The following is a 22,720-nucleotide window of genomic DNA, read 5'->3' as shown; positions in this document are numbered from 1 at the left end:
GCGTCTCTCAAAGACGCAGTTAACGAACTGACCTAGGTTGCCCTGGCTTTTGTGTGGGAGCGGCGGAGGAAGTGCCTCGTCGGGGAGCCAACAAGCCAGGCCAATCAATCGACAATGGGCCAAGTAATTGGCCTTAGCTGCGGTCGCTTACGCAAATGCGATTTCAGACAACCGAGCTCTAGAGTGCAATGTGCGTGGGTTATCCTTGCACTTTCCTCGAGGACACTCCTACCATTTCCCTCTTGACCTTTCACAATCTCTGGATCCTTCTGGCGGGCGTAATTGAGTTGCATTCACATCCTGCGGTTAGCCACCATGTTTCCCCCTATGAGATGTGCTTGGCGAATGCATCTTCGTTTTCTTGAATGAGTTATATGATCTAAAAGGGCTTTAACCACATAACTTTTGATTGGCTTATATCGTTAATGGGCTAAGTGGTCATATATCTCTCAGATGTCATTCTGTCAGAGGATTCAACGGGGATTGCACACATAATATCGAACATATTGGACAGGGGCGAAGAGATAATTAAAGGTTACATCAAATGGCTGATTAAATCATGGCAAAATATCGGTTTATTGAGACTCGGGGAAAAAGGCCAAGGTCTATCAATAGGCTAACGATATTTATGAGATTCTTTAAAGTTGGGAAGAAAATATATTAAAGGAGTTAGTCTTTAAATCTGACTTAAAATCAGTCTGTAATCAATTATAACACTAATTTCCCAAAACTTTAAAATATTCTTTATGTCCAGAAACTCTTTCACTTTAGGACATTAAAATTAAATAGTATAGAAACTGGCACAATTATTTTTTGTGTATCCCGAACTTGACCCAATTGAGAACTCCCGAAGCACCCGGCAATTGATATTTTGTTGCCCTTCATTAAACTGGCCACAAACAAAAGCGCAATAAATTATATGCGTATGCCTGCATTCAAATTGGAGCCGAGAGTCCGACGATTGCAACATCGACGTCTTCTCAAGTGATTCATGGCCAGGCCATAAAGCATAAAGCCTTAGCCCGGCTACCAACTGCAGCAGCTGTTAAGTGGGCACTTCGAGTGACAGATAAAGACCTGGTCCCAGATTCCGACCCCGAATCCGAGTCCGAATCCGCGTCCAAGTCTCAGTCCCTATGTCAAGGTTACCAGACGGACAAGCCCCACGCGCACTTAACCCACAATTTCAAGCTGGATTGTTGTTATTTTTTCGGGGCTCGACTGTGGATCGAGCGACAGTTACACGTACTTAAGATAAGTATCTGGCAACTGGCATCTGGCAGTCGTAATGTGGAAAATGAATACCCAGAAAATTATAAGCACACTACCACTCCCCTTGTATATCTTAATTTGTGCAGTTTCTGATTTTACGAGGTGATTAAATGAAACTACGAAACTTCAAGAAGAACCAAGAAAGATTGCCAAAATAATTTTTTCGATCTAAATGACCAGGTCAATAGCTTTTCGAACGGTCTGCTAAGTAGGCCCGTTGTTAGACCTTCGGGAAATTGAGCGTATCATTTGTCATTTTGCCAATTCAATTGACAATTTTGGCTATAAAAACTAAACGTAGGCCTCGATGGGCTATGAGTTCTTACTGGAGTTTCGCGGTGGCAAATTCAAAGTAAAACTAGATCCAATTTACTCTTAGAATCAACATGAATCGAATGGTGAGTTTACTTCGAAGATACTTTTTACCTAATAGATTAATAAACTTTTTCGACTCCAGCTGCTCTACACCTTGGTTATATTGGCCCTCGCTTTGGTTCAGGCCTGTCAGATCCATCATAATCTGACATTTCCTGCTGTTAGCCAAGTTTCTGACTGTTCTGCCAATTGCCTTGGCCACCTCACATATTCAAATCAGAGTTTGACGAGGGATCTGCCCACCACTACTGCCTCTCCGATGTCTCTCCGCCTGGAATACTTCAATTGTGGGAAACCTTTCGGGTCTCTGGGGTTGTAGCCGCGCATTGTTGTTGATTTTGTTATTGTTTAAATAAATTGTTATAAGTTATTTATCAAGCGAAAAGTTTTTGACTTGCGGGGCAGAGGGTTTGATTTAAAATTTATAGACCCAAAGATTTTACATCAAAAGCCAATTATGAAGCTTTGTGTAACTTTACAGTTTAAAAAGAACATTTAAAAAATATATGTAGCTATGGTTTCTTAATTTTAATAATTTAACAGCTCACTTAATAGTTTGATGAATTTTTTAATCATTTAAAAGCTATGAAACGGGTAAGGTTTTGAGAAATTAAAAATAAAATACATACTAATAGCATTATCTATTTATGAATGTACATTTATGTGTATAATCTTACAAATGATTGTACCCTAAAGGTATTGAATCATGTCACATGAATATAGAAGTTAAAGAAAAATACATTCAAAATAAAAACTGAAGAAGTAAGGACTGATATTTTTAAAAGAAAAATACTTTTTATTTACTTCTATTACATAGTCATATTACTTATAACTAAAAATTATAGAAAAAACAAATAGAGTTGTATTAAGTTTCAATAATACTTTTATGGATTTTATTTAGCAATTTTTATATGAGGCCAACAATTTAAAAAATAGAGTGATTTAATGGTGCAGGGTGTAGGCCAAAGGAGCTGGATGCAGGACGGACTTGATGAGAGGAGCGGAGTGCACCACAGGGACGGAGTGGACAACCGGGGCGGAGTGAACAACTGGCACGGAGTGGACAATGGGGGCAGATTGCACCACAGGAACGGAGTGAACCACAGGAGCGGCGTGGACGGCGACGGCAGGTGCAGAGTGGATGGTGGTCTTCAGTACGGGAGCTACCACGGGTTGGACGATGGCCTTGCTGTGCACCTGGGTGATGCTCTGGTGGGATACGGCGGATGGGGCAGAGTGCACAACAGCTCCAACCTTGGCGAGGACGGGCTCGTGCACCACATGGTGGGTCTCGATCAGACCAGCGCTGGCGGTGGCAACCAGGAGGGCAATGACGGCGATCTGTTGCAAAAAGGATAATTAAGATATGACCCACAGGACTATCCCTTGATTACTCACGAATTTGAACATTTTGAAAAGTGTTTTTTGTTTGATTGTCTTGTTGGTTCGAGAAGATCCAATGGTTGACTGATGATGTTTGGGAATCGCCGCTGGAGCTTATATAGAACCCTCGGAACACAGCTTCCATCCCAGCCGTTGACCTGAAGGTCGCCCCCGCTTGACCCGACTCGGTCGAATAATGTTGGAGAGCCGAAAACACTGTTAACTTGGCTGGTTGTGGTTTTTGGTTGCTGCAGCTGCTGAGAGTTTGGAAACTTAAAGCTCAAAGCCCCGAAGCACGAAGTCTGAAGTTTCTGGGCTCTTATCAAGAGCCTCAAGGTGGACAACTTCAAAACTGCCGAAGTTGGCAGTCGTTTGAGCCCTTAGCCTGGCTTGGCCGTTTGCTATAAAAGCCTGATCTTCGGAAGCAGGCAGCATCAGTCATCTTTCTGAGTATCTCCCAAAAACAACCAACCACTCAAAATGTTCAAATACGTGAGTTAAGAAACTTTAATAGATAAAAGAGTTTCTAATCTTATTATTTCATCCCTCAGGTCGCCGTCATTGCCCTCCTGGTTGCTTCCGCCAGCGCTGGTCTGATCGAGACCCACCATGTGGTGCACGAGCCCGTCCTCGCCAAGGTTGGAGCTGTTGTACACTCTGCCCCATCCGCCGTATCTCACCAGAGCATCACCCAGGTGCACAGCAAGGCCGTCGTCCAGCCCGTGGTAGCTCCCGTCCTGAAGACCACCATCCACTCCGCCCCTGCCGTCGCTGTCCACGCCGCTCCTCTGGTTCACTCAGTTCCTGTGGTGCACTCTGCCCCAGTGGTTCACTCCGTGCCAGTGGTTCATTCCGCCCCCGTTGTCCACTCCGTACCAGTGGTGCACTCTGCTCCTCTCATCAAGTCCGTCCTGCACCCAGCTCCTCTGGCCTACACCCTCCACCATTAAGGGCTTTTTGTGATACAGTATTACCCTTTTTTGTTTTTGAATAAATGTTTTTCGTTTCGCCATAACAAGTTAAGAATTTGGTGTTTTTATTATCTGTTTTTGAATTATCTTAGCAAGTATTTACAGTTTTAGCTAGTTTAAAGTCAAAATATTTTCAAAATCCTAACTATTGGTTCTAAAAGTTTCGTTATTGAAGGGGTTCTGAAGTTATCATTTAATGTGAAGGAGTTCCAAAATATTTGGTTTTTCTAAAATTGTATTATTTTTCTAAAACATAGTGGCTTTGAAAAATAATTTGAATATAAGATTAAATTTTAAAGACCTTTCTAAGTCTTATACTGTCCCCGCACAGAAAGCTCTTTGGCCTAAAGCCTACTTTCGGGCTTTTTTCTAAAACTAAACCCATTTAAAAAATAAACAATTTTTCGCTCGCTATAACAAGTATGGTAGGTATTTTATTTGCTTGGAATGTATTTTAGTGTCTAAACTTTTTTTTGTAATTTTTTCTCATTGCTGGATTTGCTTGTTTCATAAACAGGGCACAGGATACGACGTGGCTGAAGGTAACCCGCAGGAAGATACTGAAGTTGAACAGGACGGATGTGGTTGGCGTGTGGGTGAGATGTGGCGGTGGCAGGATCTTGATCGTGGGGCTTAACCGATCACAACGGGTCCCAGGCCGTGGATGCTCTTGACCAGGAGGGGCGAAGGATGCACCTGAGTGATGGCGGCGTGGGAAATGGCGCTGGGCACCACACTGACAACATGCGGAGAGGCGACGACGGCGGGTCCCCAGATTCCGGGTGCCACCAGACCGGGTGCGACCAGACCGGGAGCAATCAGTCCTGGGGCAGGGGCGGGAACTGGAGCCGGAGCGGGGGCGGCAGCAGCCAGGCTAAGGAGAGCTACGAAAACGCACTGCAAAAGCACCTCCTTTTAATCCTTTCTGATCCTTTTTGTATGTCAATGACAGCCAATTACTTACCAGCTTGAACATTTTGATTTGTCGATGGTTTGCAACGATTTGATACAGAACTGCACTCCCGACTGGCCTATTTATACAAAAGACTAGGAACTGCAGCTAGTGTTCTCTAAATGGGTCGCCGTTGAAAGCGGCACGCCTCTGCACTCTGCACTTATTTGCACTCATTTGGCCTGGCAACAAACACACTCGTCCCCCAAGCGTTCTGGCCAAGTTAAGTCGCATAGAACCTCACCGATTCGAACCGAATGCAAACCCTTCCGGGGGCAAGTTATCGTTTTACAGACAAGTGCACTTGAAGAAATAACTGTGAAGATATCTTTTTGAAATTTTATGATAATATATATTAGAGAAACATAAGTTATTTCTATATTTTTGTATACAAATTTTTAATTATACAAATTTACAAATATATACAAATTTTTAATAAACATTGTACTTAAAGATACATATGTTATTATTAAACCCCCATTTTTCTCAGTTCGCCTGCACAGGTTCTCCCTCACTTGACTGGCCACTTGAGAGCGATCTGATTCTATTCGATTTCGCCGCCTTATGATTTATGCAATGCGAGACATGTTCCAAGTTAATACCCCAGCCCCACTCCCTCCACGACACCTTCCTGCAACTCGTGCTACGTGGCGTATACTTGACACTGTTGCATGCGTCGCACAATTAAGCAAACAAATAAATAGAATCATGTCAGGGGGAAAATATGTAATGCGAGAACCAACAAAAGAATCAACTCGAGCGACTTAATCTGGCATAGAGGGAAATGGAGGAGGTCTGCTCTGTGGACTTTTGGCTTGCATAAATTACTTCCCAAGTGGCCAAGTTGGCGAAACGTTGATTAATGTGACTTGCCAATAACGTCAGTTGGTAGTTGGTCAGCTAACAAGCCTCGGGGCTCGGCCAATCGACACGGCAATTGTCGTCTTGAGATTTTGTCTTGTGCAATAATGCGACACTTGCACATCAGACACATTTGCGATCAACAATTATATGGCAACTGCCACTGAGCAAAGCGATCAGGAAGCATATCCAAAGTCCCAAAGTCAAACCAATAATATTAAAATAATAGGAAAATAATAAAAATAATTATATTAAAAAGTATACCGAATTCTTTATTATAGTTATAGGTTCAGGCCCTGAACTTCAGGCCACTTAAAACTACACACTACAATTGAAAGTTCCATTTATATAATCAATATAAGGTTTTATTTAAGTCAAACTTCAGAAAACTATAATAAAATATATAGATAAATAATCGTGAGTATCTTGCATTTGTTTTCTTAATTCTGTTTACAATTAATGAGCTACCGAATCACGTGTATTTGAAATAATAATAACAAAAACCCGAGTTACCTTGCCGTATCTATTTGCTATTATTTTATTTTGTTTGCCTCGTTTGCCGGTCTGCGAACCACACCGAAAACTTGGCTTAAACAATAACCGATTTGCGGCCAATTTGGTCGATGAAAAGACAGGCCAAAACAAAAACCAAGAAACTCAGTTTTCAGGGTTACTACCGCCCGGTACTTGTTGATGGATATTGATTTGGTTTTTGATTTGTTTTTAATGCACCAAACAAGGAAGTTAGAGACACCCCCATTATCTACGCTCCTGGACCTGGCCCAACCCATCGCATTCTGTATTCATAGCAAATTGGTAATACCTAATTGATGTTTATGTCACATTAAGTGTTTGAGTATCCCATTTGACTGAGTTTATGGCAATGTCGGCCGATTAAGCTAATCCGAATATGAATAAGTAGTGTGGGCAGATGTGGAAACTCGAGCCATTTGCATTGGCTTATGCAAAAGGCAGTGGCAATTGCAAAAGCAAAATAGACTTGAACTTGAAATAGAGACCCAGTCTGAGCCCTTCTGGCCGCATTCTCACACACAGCTGACAAAGGGAAGCTGCTTGCAAAAGTGCATGCAACAGCAACAACACCAGCTATTTATCACTTGTCTTGGCCAATACCAGATACTCATCCTGGCCCTCTCTTTGGCCATTCATCATCTGCTTATGCACTGATTTGCATAACACAAAAACTGCATTTGTTGCCACATGTAGATGCAACGTGTGTGTGTGTATCTGTGTGTTGTCACCATGGGAAATGTGCCACCCAAAGCCGATGTCTGAGCCCCTCCGCACCGAATGTATCGAATGGTTTTTTCGGTTAATTGTGATTACATGCTAATTATGTCACCCCGTAATGGGGAAAATGGGCGCATCGGCTGGCAAACCGCAGACCTCTTTTGACGTCACTAGCCGGAGTATCCATTACCCATTTCCAATCGAATCGAGCCAGTAAGATAGTCATTTTTTTCAGATATTATATCTTTTATGTACAGATAGGGAAATAACATACTCATTTCCAGCAGCTTTCGGCGGAACTTCATGCTTCTTTCGACTCTCAACATCAACAGTCGACACACACATACATACACAGCATACATAGGCCATCGTAATCGGTTATCGGTGATCAGTTATCGTAAAAATCGATCGTCAGTCATACTTTTCGGGATCAATGCAGATGGTAGTCATGGAAGTCGTGGTGGTGATGAAGATGGAAGGGATCATAGGGATGGTAGGCCTTGATGATGGGCGCCGGGTGGTAGGCCTTGATAATGGGTGGGTGCACCACCGTTTTGACCACGGTGGGCAGCACCACTGGCTTGATGATGTGGTGCGGCACACTATGCACTATGGTCGAGCTTTGGTGGGAAATGGCGGGCGGCAGATGGACAATCTTGGCCACATGCAGCGGCTCGACATGGTGGTGGTGCGGGTACAGGGGGTACTCCGGGTAGTGGTGGTGGTGGCCGTGCAGGAAACCAGGACGAGCCGAGGCCAAGGCGCACAGGGAGAGCAGTGCCACTATCTGCAGGATAGACATCTTATATAGACCATGTTATCCTTGGATTCTTGGGGGTTTGCTTACCAGCTTCATCATCTTGTGAATGGGTGGGTGTTTGTTCGATTTAGTCCTTGTACTGGGTCTCGGTGGCTCACTGCCTGCAACTGATGCCACTCGACGGCTTGGAGGTGGCTTTTATTCACTTGCCACCTCAAACAACAGCTGCCACCAAGATGCAGATGCTCTCGTTGCCGCAAGTCTGAAGCCCAGTTGCCATATCCGCCGCCGACGCTGAAGCTGAGAGGCTTCAATGTTGTGGAACTTTGCATCCGTAGTCTGCTGCCTGAATACTTTACACTGCACTCTGCAGACGGCAGCAGTTGCCGTTGTAATTGCAGCTCGTTTCCATTTCAATTGTTGCTGCTTCGGCTGCTGTTGTTTTTTTTGCGCCAGTCTGCTTTTTTCGCATAGAGTTTTGTCAAACGCCGCATTGTTTACCCGCAGCAGCATCCATCGCTTCGTCTCCGAGACGATCCATCCATCGACCCCTTCGAATCCAAAGCGCTGAACTCTGCCACGGTTGGGTTCAATGAGGTGGCGACAAGTTGGCTAAAGTGGCCAAAGCAATGCTCTAACTTGGCTATCAAATAGAGTCAATAAAAGATTTTAACGAAAAGGAGATTACGCCATAAACACTAAACAATCTTTTACTAAACGATCTTAAAGGAAGGTTACACTTTTCTGTGATATATATCGTTTTGGTCTTAAGAGTACATATACTTTATAACGGATGGTATTAACTATTTAATGTATTGAATATGATATAGAGATCATACGCATTACAAAAGGTTGGCTTCCTTCGATATACCCTTCCCTACCCAAAGAGTACATGGTTATATGTTCATTCAGAACGTTGATCTTAAGGTTGAAGCTTTTTTTCGTATCTTGTAGCAACTTTTAAATAATATCCCAGCGATTGTCGCCGCGATGTTGCTGTTCTCAAAGTTTGTTTGTTTGTCTACTGCAATTGGCAGTGGTAATTGTCGCTGTTGCTGTTGCTGCTGCTGCTTCTGCTGCAACTTGCATGCAATTTGCACTTGCGATGTCTCTGCTCGTCGTACCGTTAGAGCCTGAGCAGCTGCTGCTGCTTTTTGTTTTAGCCAATATATTTATACAATCGTATGTAACTGTGCTTGTGTTTGGCTAAGAGCATAATTTATGCCAGTGTTACATTTGCCCGCTGCGACCTTGACAACTCGCAGTTCGGCCTGCAAATTGCTGTTGGCTTTAAAGCATCGCAGCACTTGGGTTTTTTTTCGGCGTCTCGTTTCTTGGTCAGCGGAAATTCACACTTGCCAATTTAATTGTTGCAGCTATTTTTTTCTGTCGTGGAAATTAGTTGCACATACCTTTATGTCTGTGTTATCTGTGAGTCTGAGACTGTTTTGCACAAAAAAGTGTCAGAACACTTGCAAAAAAAGATAGCCGGAAAGTCTGGGAAATTGTAATACTTTTTGGTGGGAAAAGCATGTAGGCTTGTAGGTTTCCTAAGACTCTTGTAACTCAAATTTATAAAATTGAGGGGAAAAATATATAAAAGTAAAATGTATGATCTTTAATTTATTCTATTTTTTACTTAAACTCTTATCTTGGTTAGTTCTTCTTATTTTTTTGCGAGAATGCATGTGAGATCTAGAACCTGTCTTCATCGGCTTCTCTGTTACCTGGTGCTCCGACATCGATTGTGATATTTAAGGCTTCCATTTGCGCCCTGTCATCTGCTGTCGGCGGAAAAGTTCACGAACGGCAGCAGCCACAGCTCGATGGCAAACTAGAACACTTGACTCTCGAGCACGAGCTCATTAGAATGTCGTTTGGTATTTTGACAGTCAGCACTCGCCCGAAATGTCAGCTAGTCCGTAGTCCGTGCCACAGATTCGCCAAATTAATCATGAGTTGCATTTAGTTGGGCAAATATTTACACAACAATTTTCAGCGGTCCGTGGTCAGCACTCCCCGAAAAAAAAAGAAAGATTGTGGGCCCAAAATGTATTCAATTGCTCGGCTTATCGCTACCAGGAAGTACTGCATCGAAAGGCGAAACTTGTTGCAGCCAGTGTTGCAACTTGCAATGGCCCACGCTCCACCCCAAAAAAGTTTTCATCGGATTCAGTTCAGTGGGTTAGTGGGGGCAACAGTGTCCGCCGGCAGTCCGCAATCTCCGCCTCGGCATCTCGAGTTATTTTTTCAATGTTAGTGCAATTATATTGTGAGCTAACATTGTGGGCATCCGCTGACGCAGCACTTCCAATTCTGGCCGAGAATGCGCTGCTCGATTGATGGACACATCTGACCTTACAAGTGGCCAATGGCCAATTGGAGGTACTCTCGGCCACCTGTTGTGAGGCTCAGATTGAGTATACGCCAGAGTGGCCAAGTGGCAGGGTGGCAGAGTGGCGGAATGGCAGCTCCAGCGGCGAGTTAGTCGAACGTAATTATTCGGGGGGCCAAGCAAATGAATTTTATATGCAAGCACCTTTTACGACTATTGCTCGATCTACTTACTGGCCGCAGCTGCAGCACATTTCTCACCGGTTGCCATTTGCGTAATGCTCCTTTTTGGCCAGAGAATTGGCCAGAAACTATCGGCCCGACATTTGAGTGAACTGTGCCAACAGGACGGGACAGGTCGACTCCATTTGGCCGGGAGTTGTATTGGTGTGGCAACTACAAGACAAAAGTCCGACAGATCGAGACTCGCCCCACAAAAAACAGTCTGAAAAATATTCAATTTCATGTAACATAATGGCCAACTAATTTTGAGACTTTTGAGATGGAGTGTAGGCTGTGTAGGAATGCTTTTGTGCCTCAGAGTGATGGAAAAACTAATAGCCTTAGTTTGGAAATATATTTAAAACGATTTGGAAATAGTACAAGAGACCTTAACTTAGTTCTTTTAAGAGAACTAATAAGCTTGATTAGTTTCAAGCCAGTCTTAAAGATAAAAGATATAATCTAAACTAATTACCCATGTCCTGAGTTAATGTGATTACTTATGTCAGCTTCTTGGCACTTATTTTTCTAATTGAACTCCCACAATTAATTCCTCATTTCTATATTTAATATTTTATTTTAATAACATAAAAAAAGGTCTGTTCTTCCGCCTGTTCTATGACGACCTTCGAGGCAATTGGTTATAGAAAATGACGTCAATGGCCAACAGAAATAGGAAATAAGCCCAGAAGTCAAAAGTAATTATGCGGAGAACCGCCCAGAAAAGCGATGAAGCTAAAAGACTGTCAACAAGTGTTTCCCAGCCCAACTTGTAATTGATCTTTAAGCCCGTCTAAATAGCCACTCATTACGCTTAGACCGAGATCAACTCGAATGGCTCTAATTAAAAGCGAAATTGAGTTTGGTGCTAAACTGCCCGATAAAAGTCGATCGAGCGACAGAGTTTGCCTGGGGAACTGGTTCCCTGCATGATAATTGCCGGGCAATTTCTTAATGTGGTTAGTGCTCTGGCCGTCGTTAGTTGTTGTTGCTGGTGTATTGTTAATATTATGCAATGCATCGAAAAAGGCCAGAAACGGAGGCAGAACTGTCACTTGCCTGGTGGCCGAAAACGGCGTACATTACCCCCCGAGAGAGAAAAACACGGCTTGTGATCCCAAAACAGATATCGCCCAGATGTTGGGACACAAAAGAGCCCGGATATTGCCAAGGAATTTTTACCAGAAATAGAAATCTATTAAAAGTCACTCAAGAATTTGGCTAACAAAGCCGCTCAGTTGGTTATTTTCAATAGAGGAGGGATTCTGAGGGGCAGGGAAGTTATGTCGCCAGATCGAAAATGTTCATTAATCATTTTCAAAATTGCTGACAAATCACCATTACGGCGGCAAATACAATTCGAGTTCAAAAATAATGCACTGAGAAACTTAATTAAATATTTTTTTTTAATTAAATATAATAACTTTTTAATAAAATATAATAAGGGAATCGACCAACAAATTCTTTGGATATTTTGGGAATCTTCTGAGTGGGTATAATGGTTACAAATTGTATTCACATTTCTAGACAAAGTTTAAATAATTATTTTAAGTACCCTTCTCTGCAAAATACTGTTGTGTTCGTGACCATATCTGTGTATTTGTGATCTGGGCGCCTGCGCAATCACAATCGATGTTTGCTTATTACACAAAGCGGAACTCCAGGCCAGACCAGTCCCGGAGTGGTTCTACTCGCATGTGGGATGTGGGCTCTGGGGCTTTATCGCTCCCCGTCTAGCTGGCCATTGTTATGCCAGACAATTGCAGGCCCAGATTAGCATAACCAGAAAAAAAAAAATAAATAATATAAATAAAGCCAAACGGAATAAAAGGGTGGAGAAAAGAAGGGAGTGGCTCTGGAGTTGCCAAGAGAAATACCAGATACTCACACTGTATAATTTTGTGAAAAAAACTGCTGTCAATTAGAAGTGCTAGGATTAAGTGGATAGAAGGTTTAAAATAAAAAAGAATATATTTAAGGGTGTAACAGTTTGTTTTTGGGATTTAAAAAGGGGTTATAATAATGGCAAGTTAGGCACAGAATACTTAACACAAGTTTATTGTACAATTACTTATCTTAATGAATGAAAACTTTAGCTTACCATCCATTTACTCTTACTCTACTTATTTTCTTCTAAGTTATAATCTTAGTTTAAACCTATTACAAATTATAAAACAGAAAGCATTGCCAAAAAATGTTTAGGATTAGGAAATATTTATAAAATAAATGAATTTACTGAAGAAACCTTTAGATACTCTTATTAAAATTCATTTATCGAAATGTTTATTCAGAATCATTTTGGTAGAATAATTACCTGGCATGGGCTCTATCCCATACTTTTCTCTACCAAGTAAAAAATATAAAAAAGAAACCTAAAAAAATAACTTGGCTAAAAATATGAAGAAATTCATTTTCATTTCGTTTCGCGTTCGTTGGCCTACGTGATGGGCAGACAAATTGGCCGGCAAACCGACTTTGCGCACATTCCTTTCTCAATCTGGCGGCGACGCCGCCTCCATTGGCCTTCTACAGCAGACGCAATAACCGGAGAGGGATACCCCTTCCTACCCATGAGACACTGTGGCCATGACAGATACAGATACAGATACGGGGCTGAGATACACGCAAGTGCGTTTGCATTGAACTTGGGCTACTTTGGGACAGCATGTTGCTGTCCCTGTATTTTCCGTGGCTGTGCGTGTTGCAGCTTCAGGAAATTTTCACGGTCGACTTTGAGGAAAATGACAAGAGTGAACTACATTTTTGCGACGGCTTTGGTCTGAAGTGATGCAAGTGGTGGCTGCTGGCCGACTGCCCGACTGCCCAGCGACGATTTGCCGCAACCGCCAGATACATTACACCGACTGGTTTCTATTTTTGCGACCTAATGGTCTCCGAAGTGACTTAGGTGGGCAGTGGCCAGTTGGTTGGTCAGTCGGGCACGGACAATGGTAGAGGCTGGGGGATGCAGGGGCGGGGCAGTTGGCCAAAAGTCCAACCGAAGACAAAGCAAATCAGCTGCTGCTGCTGCCGCTGTTGCCGGTGTTGCACATGCAAACTTTTGGCAGCTTTTGGCGTGCCTGCCGTTGGCGTTAGTTTTGCTGCTTTTCTTAACGACTTTTGAAGTTGAAGGAGGCAAACAAAAACAAAACTCATGGCAAGGCAACAAAAAATTATTATTATTGTGTTTTCTGCATTTTGAGATTCGGTTTTCTTCTTGACGTTGCACATGGCCTGCTCGGATTTTGGGAGTATAAAAGCCACCGCAAATTGGGAGCTGGCAACACAATTTGGCGAGGCGTCAACACAGACCAGCAGTTCAGCACTTTTTCGCAAATAGCTAGCACCCAGGACCGCAAGGATTAGCAAAATGTACAAGTTGGTAAGTAAGCCACTAAAAGGAAAATCTTATCCATGAACTATACACCCCACCTCCTTCCAAAGGTGGTGTTCTTCGCTCTCTTCGCCATGGTGGCTGCCCGTCCGGGTTACCTGGAGGCCGGACCCCTTCTCCACAGCTATGCCGCCCCGGCCATCATCCACGAGCCGGCCCTGGCCAAGGTGGGTGCCATCGTAAAGACCATTCCCAGTGCCGTCTCCCACCAGAGCATCAGCCAGGTGCACAGCTCGGCCCACATCATCCAGCCCATTGTGGCCCCCGTCCTGAAGACCTATGCCGCCCCCATCATCAAGACCTATGCCGCCCCTGCCTTGCACACGACCCTGCTCTCGCCCTCTTGGGCTGCTCATGGCTGGGCCCCGTCCTGGTAAATGGTGACCCGGAGATCCCCCCGGCATTGCGTGGGCCGGCAACTGCATCCCCTGTCCCCCAGATCCATCCGATCCACTGCCAGCTTGTTCTATTTCCCTGCTGTTTTGTTTTTCTTCTATCACATTTCGACTGATGTAAATAAATACATGTTTCATGCTCAGAATTTGTCAGTGATGTTTATTTTAGAAAAATATTGGGGATAAAGGCTAAATGGCCTTAGAGAACTCTGAGAGAAATCGTAAGGCTCTTGAATCCCAAATATGAATTCAAGAATATAAATATTCAAACCTTGTCAAGATTAAAAAAATATTCTTAAATATTTTATGAAAAGTATCCTACCAAGTATTTTCGTGATAGTCTGATTCGAGCTTTAAAATATTGTATTGTATTTAACATGAATGATGGATACACCTCTCGAGAGGTTAATAGATTTTGATATTTCATCTGTTTTCCAACAAATATCTCTTAATGAAATCTGAAATTGTATACTGAAATTCTTTCTTGGAAAATGTAGGTTATATCAAGTCATTGATGTACTTAACCTATCTTTCAAAGTAAAGAGATACAGTATCCTTTACAGTATTCTTTTCATTTGTTGTAAATAGTTAGTGAGTTACTGAAGAACAATATGATTGTTTTTCACGCTTTAGAATTTTCAAAAAACTGCTCATAATAAAAATGAACAAGGTTTAATTTTTTTTCACATTTTACTCGCAACTAAACTCGTTTTATTTACAAAGGAATTAGCTATTTTCTAACCGTCCATCTCGCTAGTATGAGCCAGCAGTCCTCCATCCTACTACCAATTACCAGCCGGCGTTGTAGACGACCGGGGTGGCGATGGTCTTCAGGACAGGGGCAGCGGCGTAGGAAGTGTGTACCACGGGGGCGGCATAGGCGCTGTGCACCAGAGGGGCAGCGGCAACGGTCTTCACAATGGGAGCGGGAGCCACGTAGCTGGTGACCACGGGAGCGGCGTACGTCTTGACCACGGGGGCCACGACATCCTCGACGATATGAGCTGAGCTGTGGACCACCGACTGGCTCTGGTGGGACACGGCCGAGGGCACGCTCTTCACGACGGCACCCACCTTGGCGAGGACTGGCTCCTGGACGATGGTAGTAGTAGCCGGGGCGGCATAGACCACTGGAGACTCATAGAGATGACCGGGACGAGCGAAAGCTACGGCGAAGAGAGCAGACAACACCACCTGGAGGATGCAAGAAGTTAGCAAGGGCTGGAACTACAAATTATTTAAAGTATCTTACCAATTTGAACATTTTGAGGGATTTTTGTTTGTTGGTCTGTGTTGTGCTGCTGAAGCGAACAAAGTTGACTGATAATGGACGAGCGGAGCAGAGGTCTTTTATATACGGAGTACGGATATTAAACGGAGTCACATCACACGCCGCAACTGCAGAGCCAAATAAAAACGAGAGTATGAGGTCTAATTAAAACATTTTACGAGACCAAAAAAGTGGAGTGAGTTGGTCAAAGCCTGCCCTCGCTTGGACAATAAAGCATGAGACTTGCAATTGGTACAAGAAACCCGAAGACCAATGAGGCCTGGAGACCGAAATCCAAAACCCCAAGCTCACGCACTGCATGACCCTGACTCACGCACTCAAAGTGCAAGTAATGCAACTGCCGAGGAGACTCTAATGGAAGTCGAGAGACCCTAATGCCCCATACGACTCTCAACCACAAGCTCTTGGCCAAGTCAAGTGAAGTGAAGTCGAGCCGTCCACCGACGCTAATTGCTTATTGATCGCCGACCAGAATCTGATATGGCTTTAATTTTGGATGGGATTGTGACGCGTTTTCTGTCGCGGAAGGTCAAAGCCAGGTGGTGGCTGGAGTATAAAAGAGTACTGCAGCCCGGCAGTCAGCAACAGTTCTCGCTAGAAACTCAATCCGAACACTTTCGATTCCCCTCAGTCAATACAGACCAAACCCATTTACGCAAAATGTTCAAGTTGGTGGTATTGTCTGCTCTCCTCGCCGTAGCCGCTGCCCGTCCCGGTCACCTGCTGGAGTCCCCGGTGGTCTATGCCGCCCCGGCAACTACGACCATCGTCCAGGAGCCCGTCCTCGCCAAGGTGGGAGCTGTGGTGAAGAGCGTGCCCACTGCCGTCAGCCACCAGAGCCAGTCGGTGGTACACAGCTCCGCCCACATTGTGGAGGATGTGGTGGCCCCCGTCATCAAGTCCACCCCGGTGGTGAGCTATGCCGCCGCTGTTCCTGCTCCCGTCGTCCACACTGCCTACGCAGCTCCTGCTCCAGTGGTGCACACCTCCTATGCCGCTGCTTCTCCAGTCCTGGCCAGCTCCTACGCCGCTGTGGCTCCAGTTGCCCATGTGGCTGCCTCCTCTCCGCTGACCTACACTGCCACCGGTGTGTGGTAGAGCCGCCTCCGATCCTGCTCCTACTTCTTGACCCACCAGGTGACCAGGATGCTTAGCTGGACGGTTTTGTGATACGAATTTTTTAAATAAATGTTTTACCTTCAAAAATCAATGGCTTTTATTTATTTTCACTTTCTCTTAAACGCTTCATAAATTCTTCTAAGATTTAATATTAAATTCCTTATATTTTATCTTACACACCCTTATAGTTCTTTTAATGAATTGTTTTGTATAAATTTTCAATGTCATGCCCTGTGTGATGTGCATTTTAAATGTGCTTTACTAGAACTAGAGCTGACTGGGTTCGTTGCCCTGCGGCACGTACAAGTTTCCTATTGCACCTTCGCCAGGTGGCAAGTAAACACCTGACACATGCCGCACACACGCCGGGCTTGTGGCCGAGAATTAGTTGGTGACAACATTGGCCTCCTGCAGGCTTGTCAGGGCCTGTCACTCCCGGCCAGTGAACCGAGTCCTGTTTTTGTCCTGCCAACTGTTACAAAAAGCCAATTTCTCTAATGGATAACCTCAGTGCAATAACTTTTAAATTGAATTAGACAGCATATTAGAGTAGCATATGAAGTTTTATATTTAAATGAGACATTTTTGATTAATGAATTCAGGATTTCATGATTTGTACAATGAACTATGATGATTAAAGGATAAGTTATAATTTTATTAACAGGCACGCCATTATATTAACCCTAAGATTTACAATTTGTTTAATTATATCCTTTATAATTCCCTAACTAAGGACTACTGACCCTTTTGTTCCTTTGTACTATAGCCCGATAGGTATGGAACATGGAAGTCCGCCTTTTCTACTATGTCGGCAACGGGTCTCAGAACCGTACTCAGAATCATCTTTACTTTGTCGGAAATATATGAGGCGTCTATATCCCGCTTATCCAGATCATGTGGTTCGGGTTCGAGGCCGTTGGCTGTGTGCAGATACAGGATCACCCATAATAGCAGAAACTGTAAAGGAATTGAGTCATTTTCTTGAGAACGAGAATTTATCAATTATCCTTACCGCCTTCCAAACTAACTCCATTTGTGTGCTTGGCTTCTCTGGCTCCGTTCCAATGATTAAGGCTTAGCCAAGTCGCAGCTTTTATAGAAAGAATATTTCGTTCCCGGGGGATATAATTACTGGAATCACAGATGCATCGTTTATTTGTTCAAATGCAATTTCTACCGCCATATGTTTCTGGTGAAAAATAAGCTTCTGCTTTCTAGGCTTCTGTTTTATTTGAGCTATTATTTTGATTTACCTATTGAAATGAGTGTTCTTTGAGTGAGTACAACGATTAAACTAATATAAGTTCTATTACTTATTTGTTTTATGTTTTTAAAATTACATGGTTGAAAAATTTGTTGGATAATTAAATATAAACAATATTTTGAAGAGAAATGATATTCATAATTAATAAATTATGCAAAATGTATATTTTGAAGACTAAAGTAGAAGAAATTGACTTATTTCCGACTTTCAGAAGAAGAGAGTTTTAAGAAGAATGAGGGCTTTTTTAATATGCAAGTTTTCTGGAAGTAAAATCCAAAGAATATTTAAACCAAAGAATAGAATATCTTTGGAAATTCCTAAATAAACTCCCCAATTATAAGAACTAAAAATTGCAGATATGTACACTGTATGATATATTTATTTATATGATATTGCGTAAAATTTATAATAAAACATATATTATTTCATAAACTATGTCGTTACATATCCGGAACACCGCTTTTTATGACAGAAGTCAGAATGTTGGAAGAACTATTTCCTTTGTCGGTCGGGTTTGTATTTTGGTCATCGTCGTAGGCCGTTAAAAAAACAAAATTGCGAAGCTTGTCTTCAGATTTTGGATAGGTTGTAGTATCAGTGGGTGTTTTTTCATCATAGTCATCCTTAGATCCACTGAAAAGTATTGATTTTAGAGACTGTCTTGGCGGGGTGGTGTTGGGTTTTTCAGCATTAGTTGTCTTTTTTCGAGACCCTTTTGCAGGAGACGGGAAGGGAGTAGCCATGGTGTCCATATCGGTGGTGCTTTTAAGGGAGTCCTGCATGGATCCTTGGTAAGAGTCCACAACAGGCCGAAGGGGTTTAAAGAGAGGCTCGGAAGTGGAACTGTCCTCCGTGTCGTTTAATTGTTTCAAAAAATATCCAAAAGTTTTCAATAAAAGATTTGGTTTGTTTTCGTGTTCAGGTTCTGGTTCTGATTCGGGATCTGATTCGGGTTCATCGTCATCTGGAAAATCATAGGTAGGCAGCTGTTCGACATCGGTGGAGTTCTTAGCGGGATTTCCGGCAACCCCAGATAAGTAGAAGAAGTTCGAATACATAATTGCGGTGAAGTTGGAATTCCGCTTGGCAAGTCCATAAGAGTCCTGAAGAAAACTAGCAAAGCTACAGATGGCACACAACGAACTAAGGAATAAAATCTAGGGATAGATTAACATTTAATATTTTCAAGTCAGTAAATAAAAATAATTTTTCTCCACCTTCAAAATCATGTGCATTTTTGATGGTGGCTTCCTCAGTTTTATTCGACATGCATTCGGATGAGCGCTTCTTTTATAGAAAGTTATTATTTTGCTAAGCAAAGTCTGTGACATCTGTTTTTGAGCCATTTAGAACCATTACGCCTGATAAACAGAGACAGTAAAAGTTTCCAGGAATGAAAGTGTGTTTCTGTCGCCAGCTTTTGGCCTTGACTTAAGTCGGAAGTTGGCTCGAACGGTCTGGCAATTAGAATTAGCCATTGTAGACCCTTCGATCTCCCATGAATTCGAGCAACGTGCGACTAATGAGCTTCGAAACGAAACCAAGAGTGTCTCTGGGCAACAAGTGCGAGGCCGAAAAATAAGTGAAGTAATGACTCGAAATTGGCCGCGAATAATAATCTGGTTTATGGCCAAGAGCCGGAGACAGCCAACAGAATCCGTTCAGGCACGTTCGACTTATTGTATCTCTTTTTGTATCCGCCTCAATGGACGCCTCGATGGGTAGGTGTGCGAGAGTATCTGTGTGCCAGAGTGTCTGTGTGGGTGTGGGTGACACCGCGAAAGTGAAGTTCAAGTATAAAAGGCGTTGACAGTGTCCCAACTGATCACATTCGAAGTCCGTCTCTTGTCGCAGTCGAAGAAGCCCAACCCAAAACCCAAAACCAAAATGTTCAAGCTGGTAAGGACACTGGTTGCTGGTTGGAAGCACAAACTGGATTATTAACCTTTATCCGCATCCTCTTCCCGGCAGTTCGTTTTCACCGCTCTGCTGGCCGTTGCCGCCGCCAAGCCCGGTCATCTGGCCGCCGCTCCCCTGGTCTACAGCGCCCCCGCCACCACCATCGTCCAGGAGTCCACACTCGCCAAGGTCGGTGCCGTGGTAAAGAGCGTGCCCACCGCCGTCTCCCACCAGAGCCTCACCCAGGTGCACAGCACCCCCGTCGTGGAGGAAGTGGTGGCTCCCGTGGTGAAGACCACCGCCGTCCACACCGCAGCCCCCGTGGTGGCCGCCGCTCCCGTCGTCGCCGCCGCCCCCCTTGTCAAGAGCGTGGCCCCCGTCGCCTACTCCGCTCCTGTGGCCTACTCCTCCCCTCTGACCTACTCCGCTCCTTTGACCTACTCTGCCCCTCTGTCTTACTCCGCCCCTCTGACCTACGCCGCCCCCGCACCCCTGCTGCACCACGCCCCCCTCACCTACGCCGCCAGCGCCTGGTAAAAAAAATTAGCAAAAGCGACAAAAAGTGAGAACGAAAGATTTTGATCTGTGCCTTGTTGATTTGTGTGAGAAAAAATCAAACAAATAAAACTAAATGTGAATGTTGAAAACAAACGTTTGTTTTAAAAAGAGAGGGGATTTCAAGAGGTGTTCAAACAACACGGTTTTCTAACTTCTATTTAATGACGTCCACTTGCATGAGTTGCATTCATGAATTAAAGTTACTTTTAAAGTTTAAAGGCAATTCAGCAATTATGTTCTTTTCGAAATTAGCAGTGAAAATTATATGCTTCCACTTTAATTGCCAACTATAAACATATTTTTATGAACTGGAAATATCATAAGTTTACGATTAAACAAGATATTAACTTATTAAACTTATAACTTGTTCCCGTTGTTTATGATCCTAAGGAGGAACATAAAAGTGCTAGAAAACATACGAATACTTTTCGGAAATAGCTAGCTTGAAAATATAATAAAATTTAATAGAATCTTAACTACTTCAAGAAGCTTTAAGTAATTCAGCCAAATTTTTTCTCATAAGTCCGAGAACAAGAATAATTTTAAGAACTATTTAAGAGCTTACTCATTTACTCTCATTACTCACTCCTTTTTATAAATAAAAGAAAAACTTTATATAGATTTGTTTAAATTTTATTTGGAAAATCAATATTTTTGTTTTATAAATGCCTCATTATTCATTAATTCACTGGACCACCCTCTACTTGACGTATATTCCTGGATAGCTGGCTCCGCCCCAGATCCCCGGCTCGTACCAACCGGCACTGCCGGCTGAGTATCCCAGAGGGGCGTAGGAGATGCTGGGCGCATAGGCGGCCTTCAGGAGAGGCGTGTGGTCCACAATTGGACGCCAGTAGGGCCGCTTCTCGTGCACCACCGTGGAGCTCTGGTGGGAAACGGCGGCGGGCAGGGCCAGGTGTTCGTATCCAACCACACTGGGAGCATATTCCACGGTCTCGTAGCTGGGCAGGTAGCTGGGACGAGCCTGGATCAGGGCGGCGTATAATCCGAGCAAGACAAACACCTAAAGGATAAAGATGATTGGTATTAAAGTCCTAAATATTGTAGACCTTTTCGGGGACTTACAATTTTGAACATCTTCGTGGGCTGGTGAGCTGTTGAACTATGTTTGGTGGTTGAAGAAGTCACTCGCGTTTTATAGTTTCCACAAGGTAAGGGAATTAGCTTCTTTACGTTAGAATTGGCACAAACAATCGAGCCATCATCTAACCAATTTTTTTTTTGGCGTTTTTGCGTTTTTCCTCGACTATGTTTGTGTATTTCCCAGACCAGATGGCTCATTAGTGACCCATTTGGGCGTAACTGAGCGAGCAGTTTGGACCAAGGCGAGGCTGAAAGCCAAGCTAACAGCCAACCAGTCAAGCAGCTAAAACACCCACTAGTAAGTGTCCAGTCCCCATTTCGGGCTGGTCTGGAGTTCCTGGTTAAAGCGATACAACTTTTTGGGCATTAGCATAAAAATCTTTCAGCTTTTCCTGGCTATTTTTGGCCAAGTCAAGACACCAGATGTGCTTTGATTTTAATTAACCCGAACAGTCGAGACTCCCAGCCCATTTGATGTGACCTTGACTCTAATTTAATTAAGAAGAAAAACACAAAAAATAATAAAATCACAATGAGCTTGTTCAGAAGCCAGAGATATAACACGACGCTGACAGGCCCCGTAACGATTTAATCATTGGCCAGGTAGTTTTTATTGTTGTTACAGAATGCCATTGTTGCCGGCTCTGCTCCACTTTTGGCCAACAGTTGCAGCCCGAAGGTGTAAATCACTTCAATGTTTAGCAGTCGGTCTTTGTCTTTGATTTGAACTTTGAGTCGGTTTGTAATATTTCTAAATCCAGAAAGTAGCAACTGCAAAGAAAATAAATAAATATATAAATACCCAAACAATACAAAAAACAAGTTCGTTTTTTAGTCAAATCTTTTGATTGAAATTCACGAAGCTTTTCAAATTGAGCCCAAAATAGTCACATACTTTCAGGCTGTCAGTAAAGACTAGGCTTTAAGTTAAAGCTTTTAAGTCATCAAATAAACGTCAACTTTGGCTTAACCCATGTTAGCCCACAAGTGATATTAATTAAAATCAATTATGACCAAAAACCAGACAAAGTCTAGCCTTCAATTACACTTAACCAAAAAGGGCACAAAATATTTTAATCAGTCTATTTAAAGGCTTAATAGTGGCTTAATGGCTTAGTGTCTTAATTCTTTAAGGAAATGAATGTTTTTAAAGAGAACCAAGATGCCTTCTTGTACAGTAAAGTACCACAAACAATCTCCAAGTCGCTGAAATATTGGCAAACGGACAAGCATTTTGAATAGTTTGGCTAATAGAAGTTGACTGGGCCCACTGGGACTGGCTCCGATTCAATGTATCTGTGAGATTGTCAACTTA

The 22,720-nt window shown here is 43.2% G+C and overlaps 10 protein-coding genes and 1 long non-coding RNA gene across 12 annotated transcripts; 4 read left to right on the top strand and 7 right to left on the bottom strand.

Annotated features, from left to right (window-relative positions):
* Positions 1-1,473: 1,473 nt before the first annotated feature.
* Positions 1,474-2,037, top strand: LOC26514894. The gene is made up of 2 exons (XM_014910192.3): positions 1,474-1,670; positions 1,730-2,037. Exons 1-2 carry the CDS (start codon positions 1,659-1,661, stop codon positions 1,964-1,966), a joined length of 249 nt encoding a protein of 82 aa, XP_014765678.1. The 5' UTR covers positions 1,474-1,658; the 3' UTR covers positions 1,967-2,037.
* Positions 2,038-2,512: 475 nt separating this feature from the next.
* LOC6506814 (A-kinase anchor protein 14) lies at positions 2,513-3,303 on the bottom strand. The gene is made up of 2 exons (XM_001957150.3): positions 3,046-3,303; positions 2,513-2,988 (listed from the first exon to the last, which is right to left on the bottom strand). The coding sequence occupies exons 1-2, from the start codon at positions 3,055-3,057 to the stop codon at positions 2,590-2,592; spliced, it is 411 nt and encodes a 136-aa protein (XP_001957186.1). The 5' UTR covers positions 3,058-3,303; the 3' UTR covers positions 2,513-2,589.
* Positions 3,304-3,418: 115 nt separating this feature from the next.
* Positions 3,419-4,053, top strand: LOC6493168 (A-kinase anchor protein 14). The gene is made up of 2 exons (XM_001957152.4): positions 3,419-3,522; positions 3,582-4,053. Exons 1-2 carry the CDS (start codon positions 3,511-3,513, stop codon positions 3,978-3,980), a joined length of 411 nt encoding a protein of 136 aa, XP_001957188.1. The 5' UTR covers positions 3,419-3,510; the 3' UTR covers positions 3,981-4,053.
* Positions 4,054-4,401: 348 nt separating this feature from the next.
* LOC6506813 (neuropeptide-like 3) lies at positions 4,402-5,112 on the bottom strand. Its single transcript, XM_001957153.4, has 2 exons — positions 4,966-5,112; positions 4,402-4,898 (listed from the first exon to the last, which is right to left on the bottom strand). Exons 1-2 carry the CDS (start codon positions 4,975-4,977, stop codon positions 4,635-4,637), a joined length of 276 nt encoding a protein of 91 aa, XP_001957189.1. The 5' UTR covers positions 4,978-5,112; the 3' UTR covers positions 4,402-4,634.
* A 1,737-nt stretch (positions 5,113-6,849) lies between these two features.
* Positions 6,850-8,544, bottom strand: LOC6506812 (histidine-rich glycoprotein). The gene is made up of 2 exons (XM_001957154.4): positions 7,913-8,544; positions 6,850-7,852 (listed from the first exon to the last, which is right to left on the bottom strand). The coding sequence occupies exons 1-2, from the start codon at positions 7,922-7,924 to the stop codon at positions 7,496-7,498; spliced, it is 369 nt and encodes a 122-aa protein (XP_001957190.1). The 5' UTR covers positions 7,925-8,544; the 3' UTR covers positions 6,850-7,495.
* A 3,307-nt stretch (positions 8,545-11,851) lies between these two features.
* LOC116655823 lies at positions 11,852-13,223 on the bottom strand. 2 transcript variants are annotated; one of them, XR_004310899.1, is made up of 3 exons: positions 12,696-13,223; positions 12,270-12,311; positions 11,852-12,118 (listed from the first exon to the last, which is right to left on the bottom strand). It is a non-coding gene; the product is annotated as an uncharacterized LOC116655823 (long non-coding RNA). The 2 variants fall into 2 exon arrangements; XR_004310898.2 differs by lacking the exon at positions 12,696-13,223 and having other exon boundaries at positions 12,270-12,688.
* A 375-nt stretch (positions 13,224-13,598) lies between these two features.
* On the top strand, positions 13,599-14,309 carry LOC6493169 (neuropeptide-like 3). Its single transcript, XM_001957155.4, has 2 exons — positions 13,599-13,763; positions 13,826-14,309. The coding sequence occupies exons 1-2, from the start codon at positions 13,752-13,754 to the stop codon at positions 14,150-14,152; spliced, it is 339 nt and encodes a 112-aa protein (XP_001957191.1). The 5' UTR covers positions 13,599-13,751; the 3' UTR covers positions 14,153-14,309.
* A 532-nt stretch (positions 14,310-14,841) lies between these two features.
* Positions 14,842-15,524, bottom strand: LOC6506811 (cuticle protein LPCP-23). The gene is made up of 2 exons (XM_001957156.2): positions 15,423-15,524; positions 14,842-15,364 (listed from the first exon to the last, which is right to left on the bottom strand). Exons 1-2 carry the CDS (start codon positions 15,432-15,434, stop codon positions 14,960-14,962), a joined length of 417 nt encoding a protein of 138 aa, XP_001957192.1. The 5' UTR covers positions 15,435-15,524; the 3' UTR covers positions 14,842-14,959.
* A 491-nt stretch (positions 15,525-16,015) lies between these two features.
* Positions 16,016-20,385, top strand: LOC6493171 (calphotin). Its single transcript, XM_044714514.1, has 3 exons — positions 16,016-16,556; positions 19,648-19,743; positions 19,816-20,385. The coding sequence occupies exons 1-3, from the start codon at positions 16,122-16,124 to the stop codon at positions 20,278-20,280; spliced, it is 996 nt and encodes a 331-aa protein (XP_044570449.1). The 5' UTR covers positions 16,016-16,121; the 3' UTR covers positions 20,281-20,385.
* Positions 18,206-19,142, bottom strand: LOC26514576. The gene is made up of 2 exons (XM_014910157.3): positions 19,062-19,142; positions 18,206-19,001 (listed from the first exon to the last, which is right to left on the bottom strand). The coding sequence occupies exons 1-2, from the start codon at positions 19,077-19,079 to the stop codon at positions 18,285-18,287; spliced, it is 735 nt and encodes a 244-aa protein (XP_014765643.1). The 5' UTR covers positions 19,080-19,142; the 3' UTR covers positions 18,206-18,284.
* A 533-nt stretch (positions 20,386-20,918) lies between the features above and the next one.
* Positions 20,919-21,487, bottom strand: LOC6506809. Its single transcript, XM_001957160.4, has 2 exons — positions 21,388-21,487; positions 20,919-21,325 (listed from the first exon to the last, which is right to left on the bottom strand). Exons 1-2 carry the CDS (start codon positions 21,397-21,399, stop codon positions 21,002-21,004), a joined length of 336 nt encoding a protein of 111 aa, XP_001957196.1. The 5' UTR covers positions 21,400-21,487; the 3' UTR covers positions 20,919-21,001.
* Between the last annotated feature and the right edge of the window lie 1,233 nt (positions 21,488-22,720).

Source organism: Drosophila ananassae, chromosome 2R, assembly GCF_017639315.1.
Source record: "Drosophila ananassae strain 14024-0371.13 chromosome 2R, ASM1763931v2, whole genome shotgun sequence".
NCBI classification, from domain to species: Eukaryota; Metazoa; Arthropoda; class Insecta; order Diptera; family Drosophilidae; genus Drosophila; species Drosophila ananassae.
This window is presented reverse-complemented; position numbering and strand designations above follow the sequence as displayed.